Source organism: Nerophis ophidion, linkage group LG04 (genome assembly GCF_033978795.1).
Source record: "Nerophis ophidion isolate RoL-2023_Sa linkage group LG04, RoL_Noph_v1.0, whole genome shotgun sequence".
In the NCBI taxonomy this organism is placed as follows: Eukaryota; Metazoa; Chordata; class Actinopteri; order Syngnathiformes; family Syngnathidae; genus Nerophis; species Nerophis ophidion.
The window spans coordinates 63572496-63586816 of NC_084614.1; the positions used below are offsets into that span (position 1 = coordinate 63572496).

General features: G+C 42.2%; 2 protein-coding genes across 4 annotated transcripts in view; one reads left to right on the top strand and one right to left on the bottom strand.

The window, feature by feature from the left end:
- Positions 1–4379, top strand: part of LOC133551710 (phosphatidylinositol-binding clathrin assembly protein-like) — a 40700-nt gene extending 36321 nt beyond the window's left edge. The window contains exon 18 of the mRNA XM_061898706.1: positions 431–4379. Within this exon, the coding sequence (XP_061754690.1) occupies positions 431–445 (15 nt within the window). The 3' untranslated portion in view covers positions 446–4379. The remainder of the gene's footprint in view (positions 1–430) is intronic.
- Positions 1–12921, bottom strand: part of LOC133551709 (RNA-binding protein 4B-like) — a 54296-nt gene extending 41375 nt beyond the window's left edge. The window contains exons 1-9 of one of the 3 annotated variants that reach the window (XR_009806555.1): positions 12807–12921; positions 12064–12244; positions 10742–10926; positions 10273–10443; positions 10077–10186; positions 7495–7776; positions 7172–7425; positions 5059–7060; positions 3438–3483 (exon numbers count right to left, since the gene is read on the bottom strand). Coding sequence is in view for 2 of the 3 variants with exons in the window: in XM_061898704.1 (XP_061754688.1) it covers positions 6583–7060; positions 7172–7425; positions 7495–7776; positions 10077–10186; positions 10273–10443; positions 10742–10926; positions 12064–12244; positions 12807–12843 (1698 nt within the window). In the remaining variant the exon portion in view is untranslated. Of the gene's footprint in view, positions 1–3437; positions 3484–4473; positions 7061–7171; positions 7426–7494; positions 7777–10076; positions 10187–10272; positions 10444–10741; positions 10927–12063; positions 12245–12806 lie in introns of those variants that run through there. The other 2 variants (XM_061898705.1, XM_061898704.1) reach the window with 2 other exon arrangements.
- Positions 12922–14321: the final 1400 nt, after the last annotated feature.

Sequence of the window (14321 nt, forward strand, 5' to 3'; positions counted from 1 at the left end):
AATTCAAACAATGCCTATGTGGACCCCGACTTAAACAAGTTGAAAAACATACTTGGGTGTTACCATTTAGTGGTCAATTGTACGGAATATGTACTGTACTGTGCAATCTACTAATAAAAGTTTCAATCAATCAATCATTCAAAAAAGCCTAGCCGATTGACGACATGTCTGTTGAATTTAACACACTCTTCTCTCGCCCTATTGTGTTACAAGCTATTGTCACTGTCTATATACTGCATTTTAAACGTCACAGCAGATCTTGGCTGTGACCGAGGCAAAATATGCCAAATACACCAATTTTTGCAAAACCTTACTGACCAACCAACAAACGACAATTTTAACATTAAAAGGCACAACTATATGGCCGCCACTTCAGAGTTTGTGTGTTAAGATCAATCGACTCACCCACGACCCTGTGCTTGGCCCGCAGATGCACTTCATGTAAAACAACGATGCCGCGATCGTGGCATCCAAGCCCAGAGCGCCAGAGAAAGAGCTGTGAAGACAACAAACTGGACAGTGGGACAAAGAGAGAGGACAGAGATGGAATGAAAGAGAGCCGAAGAAGGAGGAAAAAGAACCGGCCCTTGGCCCTCCTCGCTTCCAGTCAGTGTCGCAGACTGATTGCTCTTCAAATCCAAATGCAGAGGCACCAGAGGCTACAATCCCACTCACATCATTTGCCAACAATCGACCTGTGATGACGCTACGACTCCACTGAAGCATAGCTGCTCAATCGCCACCCGCTCTGACCGTCTCCCTACGTGTCCCTGGAGTTTAAAAAACATTGGATCGTTTTTCTGGCACTTTACTCAATGTGATCTTTGCCAAGGGTGTGCGTGTGTGTGTGTGTGTTTTGTTCCCATTCAAATCGTTTTACATGTTGGTGTGTTTTTTTTTAGCTCCATTTGTTGTTCTTGTTTGCCAACTTCACTTCATTAGGGGGCATGCCGTGTATGTGTGGATAGATTGTGTATGTTTTTGTGTCACTGCACTGGAACTACTGACAAAAAGCACTGAGCCAGACCCAGGAATCGCAAATTTGGATGTAATCGAACCCCTTTGACGACTTTCTACTTTACACTGTTATTTTCATTCCTCTGCAGCTGGGCTATAAATGCAAAACCAGTTTTTTTTAGATTTCGCTGTGTTGTCGTCAGAATTATGTACAGAAACGCTCTTTTGTATCCTCAAATGCACTAAGAGCCAGATAGATGGTCTCTTATCTGAAATGTTCAAAGCCCCCACCAAGGGTGTGTACGATGTCCTTTCCTGACCAGGAGACAAAAAAAAGTCATTTTAACATGCCAGACAAGGGTAATTACTGCAGAAGACGGGTTTGTTAATGTAGTGTTAACATTTATGCATAGGACATCTAAAAAGGTCAGCGAGCAGAATTAACAAGGCGGCTGAGGGTTAATGCCCGTCAATCACGGCCCAGCCGTCCGAGGTTGATAGATTAGCTGGGACAGCTTTAATGAGATGTTCAATGTGAGACTTTGATCTGTCTTTACAGCACAAAAATCTTTAGATGATGGGGCAAAGCTCTGCTGCACAAAAAAAACTAAAAATCATTGCTGGGATGTACAGTCCAAAGGGGCAATAATCAATCGGGCTGTGTTTGTTTTTTTTATTCGTGGCATTTGTTGTGTAGGAGAGGCGACGTGTTTCTTGGTTTAAGAGCGAGTGGTTTGTTTTGACCCTGTCTCAAGTCTGTGCAAGGACTCGAACGCTCGAGTTCCCTACTAAAAGCGAGCCAAAGCCGACGCCCCTGCCGTTTCAGTGACTACCAGCAGTTTGACGTTGGAAATAGGCTCCAAGGCTGCCTGATATTTGAATATCTTTACTTTTTCATCACTGTGTTCCAGGGGGTTTGTCTTTGTCCGTCAGCAGGGGCAACCACTGAATGCCTGTTAAGTATGTCCTCTGTAAATAGGCAATGCTGTTCATGTGTGTTTTTAGACGTGTTCCTTGTACTGTGGTGGCCGGAGTCCACCTCTCCCTTACCCTCTGTTGGATGACGTACTGTGTGTGAGACAATTTCTTGCTGTATCTGTGTTTGAATGGTTGTGTTTTCACGGTGTCATAGTCCAGAGGCTGGTGGAAGGTTTGGGGTTTGATGTTAATCATGTTTCTGTCCGTCCACAGGGGGAGGGAAGGGGTTTAGGGGTGTTTAAGTTAAACTGAAGCCCCTTTCACACAGCCTGTAAAAACAGTCTTTTTCCTCTGTTGCCCCTAGTCTACAGAATAGACAATGAAGTTGGAAATTATCTGCCTTCAGAGGTAGTCTCAGAGCCGTAACATCGGTGGGAGGACGTCTGTGTGGAAGGATATTCTGCAATCCTGACTCTTACTTCTACTGTCCTGTACTGTTGAAAGCAATTGTCTGATTATCCAATGCCGTGTTGCGCCCTGAGCAAAAAGGCCAATAAAAGCTGGATCCGCTGCTGTTACGGCTCTGACGCGGCTAATTTGCGGGATTTCTGTGTAAAAGAGGCTTATCACAACTGGTCTATACCAAGAGTGTCTTCATCAAGGAAGAGGACAGGACAGGGTCTGTCTTCTTTGAAAAACAGGAACATTTTTTTGCACCAAAGTCATCAATGCGCAGCTTCTAAGTCAAGGTCGTTATGGAGGGTCAGAACTCAAATTTTTAGGTTGGGTTACAATTCAGTTATTTTGAAAGTTGTGGTTTTTTTTTTGCATGATTAAGTGTTGTCTTTTTATTAGATCGTGGGCCTGTTAACAGCATGACCATTGTCGTAACTTTCACTTCTATCTTGTGCGTTTGAAAACTGTTTCTGCACAAGATCTTTATTTTTTCATTCCTTTCCATGGATGCTAATTGACATTCATAAATCATATGGTTTTACAACACAGTGGGGCCTCGGTGACTGTTTGAAGGCTGCCATGCATGCAGAAATGCAAACCGTGCAGGAATCCCAAGAAGAACTTCAAACCCGGCTACTATCTTTGTAAAACACCATGAATGTCAATGCCAGTTTTTTTCTCATTGTAGCAAGCTCAACATTGCAGTCTTGTTTAAGATTGCCGTTTATAATTAAAAACAAGCCTTGCTATTTTCCAATATGTGTTTGAAAGCTCGCTCCTTTTTCATACAATTTCCAGCAGCATCATGGCAGGTTTTGCGGATGAAAGTCAAAAGTACTGTAATAAGTGTTTGGTCTGGTCCATGTTGTGCAGTGTATCTTAACGTGTTTGCTCAGTCTAGTCCTGTCTGTTGGCATTATAGCTGATATTAAAATGTTCCCAGTCCACCACTCGGCCCTGGTTACCTAAGAGACAAAAACACAGGGCAAAATCCACTAGAAGCCTCAACGTAAAACTATTACAAAGCAACAACATACCAGGTCGTAGCAAGTGCACAGCCTGAGGACGGGCCTCTATAAACTTTATTTTTGTAACACACAGATTACCTGTCAGGTGTACGCCGCTTATTCTTTTCTTCTATTTTTTCCTTTTCTGTAAGAGAGACAAAACAAAAAGCTACAGGTTTGTTAGTTTGAGCACACTGGAGTTCATCAGAATTGTTTTTCACACTACAAACTGTAGAAATATCATACGAAACAACATGAAACAAAGTTATCATAGAAATCCCCAGATACCATGAAAATGTATCCACTAGTTGCATCCATAATCTCCAATGTTCTAGTCGTTAGTATACAGTTTACAAAGGTTTTTAATACTTAAGACCCAAAACAGATCCATCCATCCATTTTCTACCGCTTATTCCCTTTGGAGTCGCGGGGGGCGCTGGTGCCTATATCAGCTACAATCGGGCAGAAGGCGGAGTACACCCTGGACAAGCACCAAATTGAAATGTAGACTACATGACATTTATTATAGCATCAGCTAAGTTTGAAAGGTTTTGGACCATTAACCGAAGTTTGGGAAACTCTGGTCTGCAGAATCAGCGCTCGTCATAGATGAAGAAAATAGTCAATATGAACGTAACCATTAATAACCTGGTAGTTTCAATTCGCATATCGTAAGATTACCAAACCCAGGATTTAAATGAAAAACAATCAGAAATAAGAGATTGAGTTTCGGCATAAATCAGAACATGCCAATGCCAACGGTTTCAAATGGATGGCAGTTAAGAATTGCAGAGAGGTGCAACAGCTTGAGAAAATAAAGCAATATAAGCTTCAGAAAATCTGTTTTTCAGGGAGTAAGGAAGGCTCACTGGCACACTTTAAAAACATCTGGTCTATTACCTCAGCATACCCTGTATAGACTGCTTAATTGACTGTCTCCATATATCCTTTTTGTTTGCATACAAAAGCAATGATCATCACCACGAAACGAAAGCTGATGTATTTGGAAGGAAACTGAATAAAACGTCATCTGATGCTTAACTAAGTGATTTGATGACTACTTTGCAACACACTTAGCACAAATACAGGATGAAGATCTCAAACATCCACACAGAAATGAGAACACGTTTACCGCTGTATTTGTTTTTGTTTTTATTGATAATTAAACATTTCAAAAGAACATGGACAAAATGTCACTTAAAACAAATTGATATCTGTGTTCATTGTCATCAACACAGGTTGGAAGTGGCCTTGAGAATAGTCTTCATGGTGGGGAAGTTTTTTTTGAAGTGGCAACCGATCCTGAGCCAGCTTTATTGGCGCCTGAAATAAAGGGCCGAGCGATGGTATCTTCAGCAAGGCACTTTAAGCCAAAAAAAGTGGCCACAGTGTCGTTGCGTTTAAAAAAAATTAAATTAAATTTAAAAATAAAAAGGTTGGTGATCATGCTAACTAAGTGTGACCTACTCCTGTGATACTCTAGCGGGACAGGATTTATCTGCTTTACCTTCAAATTCACACTAGAAGGCACCATCTTCAAATATCATACACGGATGATCTTCAGGGCCAGGAATGTAAGTAAAGAGGGAGAGGAAAAACATAAAAAAATGTCCCAAAAAAGTGAAAAAGACTGCGTCAGTGTGTGTGTATGTGTGTGTGTATATAGCTGTACGCGTGTTGTTTCGAGCAGGGGCAGGAGTGTGTGGTACTGAGTGTTTACCTTTAGCGAGGGGGGGGCCACCCCATCATCCACAGCAGTTTCAGGCCTAACGCTGCTGTTTCCCCATCCCGCGCTTACAGCAGCGCGTGGCGTACGTCCAGGGCAAGGGCTCAGAGTATGGCTCCCTCCCACTCTAGCTGCAATAATCAGCAAGAGGAAGAAGGTGGCTGGAGCAGCAGCAACAACATGGCATGCAACTAACAAGTTTACATGGAGAAGCTGGAATATTGTGGCATGTGACAAGGCTGTGCAACAGAGAAAGTGTGTGCTACAATCACCAAGGAAACAAATGAAGCTCAATGTGTGCCTTTCGGAGTCAGCTGGGGCATTACTTTACATGTGTGGTAGCGAATGAGGCCGAATGTGAAATCTAGCAAGGTGTGAGTGTGCTTTCACAAACCAGAGTCAACTGTCTTCCTGCTCAATCCACACAGATCTCAGCATGGCTCACCTATAGCTCAGCAAACCTCTATGCACCTGTCCCATCTACACACACCCCTGTCGCCGATGCAATGGCCTGATATCTAATAACAGTCAGTGTAAAACCAAATGTTGGCTTACAACTTCAATTTATGAAGGCAAGATATATTTACACTAGTATTGCCAAGTATGACGGGTAACTTAAACTCAACAGTTGGGACTTTCATCACATTTGAAGAGATCAAAATCGGCCAAATCACGCTTCCTGGCATTCATAAATGTATATACATGCAAATAAATCACATCTGCAGCCTGAAACACTTTCCAAAATATTCTTAAACTGAATACTACTTAAAAAGCAGAAGGAGAGACACCTTCCTTTGACATAAGATGCGCAAACCTACCAGTAACGCAAAGACAGACAGCGGATACAGATGGATTCTCCAAAATGTTTTCCAAACGTTATGCTATGCAGAAACATTCAAACTTAGCTCAAAATTAATCACTCAAAAGCCAAGGTTGAGCAAGGAGACATGTTGGGAGTGCCCGAATTGTTGAATTTTGCCATTAAAAAACGGCTTGACTTTTACCAAAAAATGCAGAAATGCCAATTGTAAACACTGCAGAGGGGCCATACTGCGATGCAGTTGGGTGTGTATACATGTCCAAATCATCATCACAAAAGATAAATAGGCCTGTTTAACTGGGATAGAACTCTTTAAAAAAACTGTATCCTGTCAAAATTTGTTAAAAAACTGCCCGATCCTAACATCGTAAACAGCCAGCAATGCTCCATAACTGCCAAGTAGATATTATAAAAGGCCTTCCCTGATACAGGCTCATAACGTATAACTTCCTGCCTCTCAAAACCAGCTGAGCAAGAGCAACAATGAAGAGATGTCTGTATGCAGTACTACTGCATGTATCAAATAGTCACCAACAAAAGCTAAGCTAGATGGAGACAAGATAAGCCAAGATTGACAACAATGAGATTTACCGCACTTTCAAATAACCTTGCCGCTTGCCTCATTTCACCCTTCAACTGTCCCTTATGCAACGACTCACACACATCTGCAGTGAGTAGGACTGTGTGAAGGGTTGGGCCTATCGATAGGGGGGTTCTGGCGTGTTGTAAGGGTAATCATTGCGCTGGGGCGTGGGTTGCCCGTGTGCTGGTGTCTGCTCATACGGTGTGGATGTGGAGTAGCTTCCCGCTGCTGCGTAAGCTCCGGATGTATCGTACGCCCCGTAGCCTCCCGATGCGTCATAGCCGGCTGAGGCGTTGTAGTTTCCGGAGGCGCCGTAGCTCGCAGCCGAAGCATTGTAGTTCGCCGATGATTGGTCGTAACTCGTGGGCGGGTCGTACGTTCCTGGGGGCCCGTAGTCTTGCGTCGCAGAGTAGGTCGGGGGTGCCGTATATGTCCCTGGGGGTGGAGGGATTGAACTAGAAGATTCTGTTGTGGCCGGCGGAGGAGGAGGCGGAGGATTGGTGTAAGCATACTGGAGGTAATGGTACTGTTGTTGATATTGTTGCTGGTACTGCTGGTACTGATGCATTTGCTGGTAATATTCTGTGTAGGACCTGCAGTTACAATTTATAATGGAAGAGATAATCATAAAAAGGAAGAGGGACAAAACTTGGACTCATTTTAATTTCTCACTATCATGAACAGGAATGAATTGTTTAGTGTACCTTGCAACAGAATCAGCCCCTTCAGCAGTAGCAGTTGCAGAGTCTTCAGGCACGCCTGGAGGCGTCGGCAGCAAAGCACGGCGCTTAGCTTGATTTGCGAAGGAACCTGGACCAGGGTCAGGAAGCAAGGCTGTTTTGTTTCCTCTGATCGGGCTGCGATCCCGCTCGGTTTCTGACGCTGTTGTATCTGTAGTTCTTGTGGTGGTGATTGTCGTCGATGTTGTTTTTCTTCCTGCCTGCTGCTCGGCCAGAACCTGCGTTTTAATAAAAGTGAATAAAGATCCTATATATACATGATCTATTTAAAATTTTAGTAGACTTACCTTCTGTCCCTCCTGGAAAAATTTGGCTCTAGCAGCTTCAAAAAGTGTTGTTGGGTCCGGTGTGGTCTGAGGCTCGTACTCTTCAGCCACAGTGCTTGGTGCCGTAGTGTGATTGGCCATGTCATGGTACACCTGGTCAGCCACGGATCCGTACACTTGGCTGGCAAGAGCGCCATAGATAACTCCGTCTGCGCCTTTAGAACTCGTAATGCCCTTCAGGGCAGCATAAGTCGGGTCAAAGGATGTTGTATTGTAGAACGAGTTATGGACGCTTTGTTGCACCTGCAGAGAGAAACAATATTATTAACAATACTATTGCAAGTAATATACAACTATAAGTTACAGTAGTCTGTGTACAGCTTGGAGAAAAAGTAACAAATGTCTGAAAAGGAGTTGAGCAAAGCCGTATTTGTCAAAACTGCTAGCAACACAAGTGCGAGTACACCGCACAGTGAACAATTGGTTTCGAAAATAACCACGATAAATGAATTTCTGTGAATTAGGAGTCATTCATTATAAATAGAATATTTTCATAGCTCAAGCATAAAAAACTGTTCAAAACCTTCTGAATACATTACAGGTATTAACACCCTTCAGTCTCATGTACATTTTACTCTAATATAGTAAATGCTGCCTGAAACTGAGCCAACCAGTGAACACAATACTGAACAGTGTGATCTGACTGGTTCAGTCTCATATAGAGGCTAATACGAGGGATGCGCTGATTATCAGCACCGATATGTGGCATTTTGACATCAAGTGCATACGGAAAGTATTGACAGCACTTCACTTTTTCCACTTATTAGAGCATTGTTCCAAAAATAAATTAATACATTTTTGTCCTTGAAAATTCGACAGACAATGACAATGTGAAATTTTTTTAGAGCTTTTTTAAATTTCTTAATAAAAAACTAGGAAATGTACCCAAATATTCACAGCCTTTACTCCATTCTTTGTTGACGCACATTTGGCAGCAAAGTCAGTTAGGCTCATTCCTTTATGCAGCACCTCTCAAGCTTCATCAGGTTGGATGGAAGCATTGTGCACAGCCATTTTTAGATATCTCCAGAAATGTTCAATCAGATTCAAGTCTAGGTTTTAGCTCGGCCACTCAAGGATATATACAGAGTTGTCCTGAAACTATTATTCTTTTGATGTATTGGCTGTGTGCTTAGGGTTGTTGTCTCGCTGAAAGATAAACTATCGCTACAGTCTGAGTTCAAGAGTGCTCTGGAGCAGGGTTTTTTTTTTATCCAGAATGTTTCTGTACATAGCTGCATACACCTTTCCTTCTATTCGGACTAGTGTCCCGTTCCTGCCGCTTGAACAACATCCCCTCAGCATGATGCTGCCACCACCATGCATCACTGTCAGGATGGTATATACCTGGTGATGAGCGATGCCTGGTTTCCTCCAAACATGATGCCTGGCATTCACGCCAAAGAATTGAATCTTTGTCCCATGATCTGCGAGTGTCTAATATGCATTTCGGCAAACTTTTACCAAGGAATGGCTTATGTCTGGCCACTCTACCATAGAGGCCTGATTGGCGTATTGCTGCAGAGATAGTTGTCGTCCTGCAAATTGTTCCTCTCTCCACAGAGGAATGATGTAGCTCTGACAGAGTGACCATATCAAAAGTTGGGTCGCGGGGGAAGCAGCCTAAGCAGGGAAGCCTAGACTTCCCTCTCCCCAGCCATTTCGTCCAGCTCCTCCCGGGGGATCCCGAGGCGTTCCCAGGCCAGCCGGGAGACATTGTCATCCCAACGTTTCCTGGGTCTTCCCTGTGGCCTCCTACCGGTTGGACGTGCCCGAAACACCTCACTAGAGAGGCGTTTGGGTGGTATCCTGACCAGATGCCTGAACCACCTCCGTCATCTTGCTCCTAAAAATGCTCTTATTGTCAATAATTCTCCCCAAATCTGTTTTTATATCTGACATGGCAATTATCAAATTTCATGTGAGAATTCTTCTTGGGTGTGCTCGACCGCGAGGCCCCGCTCTCCCTTTCTCTCCTTGCATGTAGCACTGGTCGTTTACAGAACGTCTCCTCTGCTTATATTAACTTGTCAAAGCTTCCACTTTTTGTCCTTCTTGCCTGGTTCCTTTCTCCCGTCTAATCTGTGTTTTCTACTACAGTGATCTAGTCGCGCGCAAGCCTATATCTGCAACACTCGGAACGTGGGCTTAATAAAGGAGGGCAGCCAGTTTCATGTTCATTGATTCAATCAAATAACACAAAAGAGCGGTAGGAGATGAATGGACAGTGATGGATAGACATTAACACAACCCAAAAATATATCTCTGCCAAAAATCCAGACTTTGACAAATAGATTTATTTTACAATTCGCATGTCACTATGCTGGACTTTAGGCAAGACACAATTATACTGGTTCCTCAGTTGTCATTTACAAAAAGAAAAATGTATTTAAGTAATTCACAGGGACTCCAATACATATGCAAGCAGCACAAAACTTCTCTAAAGTACTACTTAAGATAAAAAAAAATAGTTACTGAATCGTGCGTAGTGCAATCACTTGAAGAACATTGACACGAGTGGCAAGCTAAGAAATTAAACTCACTTGTATGGGTAGTCCAGCGGCAGCTGCTGCAGCCGCTGCAAGCACAGCAGCATGACTCTGGTGATGCTCCAAGGAGGCAGCTGGCCGAGGAAGGAGACCCTCTCGACCACCTGGGAAAAAAACAAGAGGGGAAAACGTGTAGAAGGAATCAGTTTCTTGGTATTTCCAGCATAGTTTTAAAACCTTAAAAACTCACCGCCTGAATTCCCTGTTGGGAGCTGGTTGACCAAAGGTTGAGCTTTGGATAGCTCTACAGCCAGCTGACGGCCCTTGAAAATTGTCCCATTGAGAGCCTCGATAGCTGCCAACGCCTCCTCCTTTCTTTCCATATGTACAAATGCATAGCCAACATTTGAACATAACCTGGCTGTAGAGGACAAAAAAAATAATTAGAAAAATGTGTCCAAAGATATGCACCTGGGGATAGGTTGATTGGCAACACTAAATTGGCTCTAGTGTATGAATGTGAGTGTGAATGTTGTCTGTCTGTCTATGTTGGCCCTGCGATGAGGTGGCGACTTGTCCAGGGTGTACCCTGCCTTCCGCCTGATTGTAGCTGAGATAGGCACCAGCGCCCCCCGCGACCCCAAAAGGGAATAAGCGGTAGAAAATGGATGGATGGATGGTGTACATTGTATTGTTCTGCATGTTTACTTTTACCCTACCTTTGACTTTGTCGCAATCTAAAACTTTCCCAAATGTCGAGAACAGCCCATGAAGGTCATCTGCGGAACAAGTGGCGCTGAGGTTCCCCACAAACACTTTGGTGGAGTTTGGCGGGCGTGCACGCGACTCCTCCACCACAAGTGGTCTGCCTCTGTACTCCTTGCCGTCCAGATGCCGTATAGCCCTGCGAAAAGTGATAATGGGGTGACATAAAGGCCTACTGAAACCCACCACGCAGTCTGATAGTTTATATATTAATGATGAAATATTAACATTACAACACATGCCAATACGGCCTTTTTAGTTTACTAAATTGCAATTTTAAATTTCACGGAAGTTTTTTCTTGAAAACGTCGCGTAATGATGACGTGTACGCTTGACGGACGTTACAAGGTGTTAGAAAATATGAGCGCTGCGCGCACACACAGCTAAAAGTTGTCTGCTTTAATCGCATAATTACACAGTATTTTGGACATCTTTGTTGCTGAATTTTTTGCAATTTGTTCAATTAGTATTGGAGAAGTCAAAGTAGAAAGATGGAGTTGGAAAGCTTTAGCCTTTAGCCACACAAACACACGGTGATGATTCCTTGTTTAAAATTCACAAAGGTGAAACTTTACTATGGATCACAGCGAACATGTATCCCAACTGAATGTCAACCAGCAGGTTTCGGTGAGAAAATTGTGGTAAAAAGTCGCTTCTTACCGGGGATCAGCTGAGCTTGTGCCGCCCATAAAGCTGCCGTCGACTTCCCTGAGACACTGCGCGTCAACACACCCGTGGACAAACACCTCCGACTATCAGGTACTGTTAAACTCACTAAAACACTAGCAACACAATAGAAAGATAAGGGATTTCCCAGAATTATCCTAGTAAATGTGTTTAAAAACATCTGAAGCCGTCCCAATGCAATTGCGTTTTTTTCCCCCTAGTCTGTCGCTATCAATATCCTCAAACACAAATCTTTCATCCTTGCTCAAATTAATGGGGAAATTGGCGTTTTCTCGGTCCGTATAGCTGTTTTTGTTGGAAGCTCCCATTTAAAACAATGTGAAGATGTGAGTAGCTATCAACATGTGACGTCATCGTCTGCGACTTCCGGTAGAGGCAGGGCTTTTCAGTTAGCACTGAAAGTTGCGAACTTTATTGTGGATGTTCTCTACTAAATTCTTTCAGCAAAAATATAGCAATATCGCAAAATGATCAAGCATGACACATAGAATGGACCTGCTATCCCCGTTTGAATAAGAAAATCTAATTTCAGTAGGCCTTTAACCTGAATGTGTGCGCTATAATTATCCAAGGGAATATTCCAGAATACCTGTCCGCCGCTCCATCTCCATTCAGGGTAACAAAGGCATACTGTCTGAGCAAGGAGCAAGTGTTGATCTCCCCATAAGGAGCAAAAAGCTTGTTGAGTTCGTCTTGGGTTGCATCTAAAGGAAGGTTGCCCACAAACAACTTGACGTAGTCTCCGCTCATCTCTGTAACAACCAGGACATCTGCAGGAGAACGTTTCACAAGTGTCACATTAGAAAATAAGGAGGTTTAAAAAAGTAAATAGCATGATAAACGGGGCTTTGCACAAATTAAAAGTGACAATTAAACTTAGTTATCACAACGCCATATAGTTTTCCAAGCTATTTCAATTAATTAAAATTTAATCGACGCGAGCTTGGGCTAACAGGTAGCTAAGCAAACAAATCTGTTAGCCTCATGTCACCGAATGACTTTGGCCTACGCGTGGCGAGTGAGCCCCTGGATAAGACTTACACATATTACACCTGGCAACTGTAATGGCGAGAAACCAAGTCAATAACGCAACAAACAGAAACGACATCGCTAGCCATTTTGTAGCAGGTATGCTAACACTAGCTAAACTAGCTAGACTCGCTTTCAATAAGATTCGTGAGATACGTCCCTGTATTCTTTGATCTCGTTTGCTTTTATTCGGTTAGTTTTGAGGACAACACATTTCGCCCCTTATCGTATGGCTATTTTACATACACAAATAGGGAAAATAAGAACAACTGTAGCATTGCTTTAGCTGACGGAGTTTCTTACCCAACGCGGTCCTGGAGCTGTGTTTCAAATTCCACATCCGGCTCCGGTTTCGTGGGCGACAGGGGGCGCACTTTTGCCACACAACGGAAACGTCCGATTGAATTTTTGATTGATTGATTGATTGATACTTTTATTAGTAGATTGCACAGTTCAGTACATATTCCGTACTATTGACCACTAAATGGTAAGACCCGAATAAGGTTTTCAACTTGTTCAAGTCAGGGTCCACGTTAATCAATTCATGGTATAAATCATAGCAGAGGATATGGTTAATAATTAATATAAATTAATGAAATACCATTTCATTAATTAATAATGAAAATACAAATAATACTTTTTTTTTAATTTATCCGTGTAATTTTTTTAAACAAGTAATGATTAGCTTTCCAAATGATGACGTCAGAGATCGTTGTTAGAGATAGTATATATATGTAACGGTGTAGAAAACAGATGTTCCTTTTGCTTGATTAAATTATGAATGAAGTGTTGCAACAGCGCTTGTTGCTGGCGAAAAGTGGTATGTACGGTTACCTGTGGGATGTGCTGAGAACTGTGACGCCTCCAAGTCTAAACTGAGAATCCCGTGACCCAAGTGGACTCACAGTCTTACAATTTGCACTGTTTAGCAGGACACTGTAATAAAATAAGTTCATAATCCACCTGGTGCCAGTGATATATTGAAGCGACAGCAGTGTGGAGCTACATTTTGCCACATATTGTCGACCGTCACATACTATCAACGTTGCGACAGCAAAAATATCAAAGGAACTGTAGATAAATCTGTCGATAAAAGTAGTACTTCGGCGCGTAAAACAATTTATGTCCACTTTCTTTTTTATTTTTATTTTATAAACCTTTATTTATAAAATGTAACATATGAATACAATCAATAAATAATAATAATCAAAACAAGTACAGAAATAGTAAAATAAACCTACAAAAACGGCGCCAGGGAGTTGTTATCTCAATAAAATAGAAAATAAAATCGAATGCAAAATTTATATATGTAAACAAATGTAAAGCCACAGGCTCACATAATCCAAATTTGGAACACAGCATCATAGTTTTCACACCTTTTTGGTTGTTAGAGGTAGAAAGCGTTTAAAAGTATTGATTGATTGGTTGATTGATTGATTGAACATTTTATTAGTAGATTGCACAGTACAATACATATTCCGTACAATTGACAAAACCCGAATACGTTTTTCAACTTGTTTAAGTCAGGGTCCACGGAGAGTCAAGTGGTCTAATTCTTTTTTAAAGGCACAAAAAACAGGTCGGAAATTGAGAAACTTACATTTATGAATATAAAACCTAGCCAATAGTATATGACGCTGCAGATATAAAATTCATTTTCAAATGTTTACTTTTCTCATACTGTGTACATCCAAATAGGACATATTTAAAACAAAGCACACATTTGTACTGAATATTGTCCAGGATGAAACGACTGAAGCCCTGCCATAGTGTTCAAGGGCTTTCACAAGTCCACTTTCCTTTTTCCCGATACTGTTT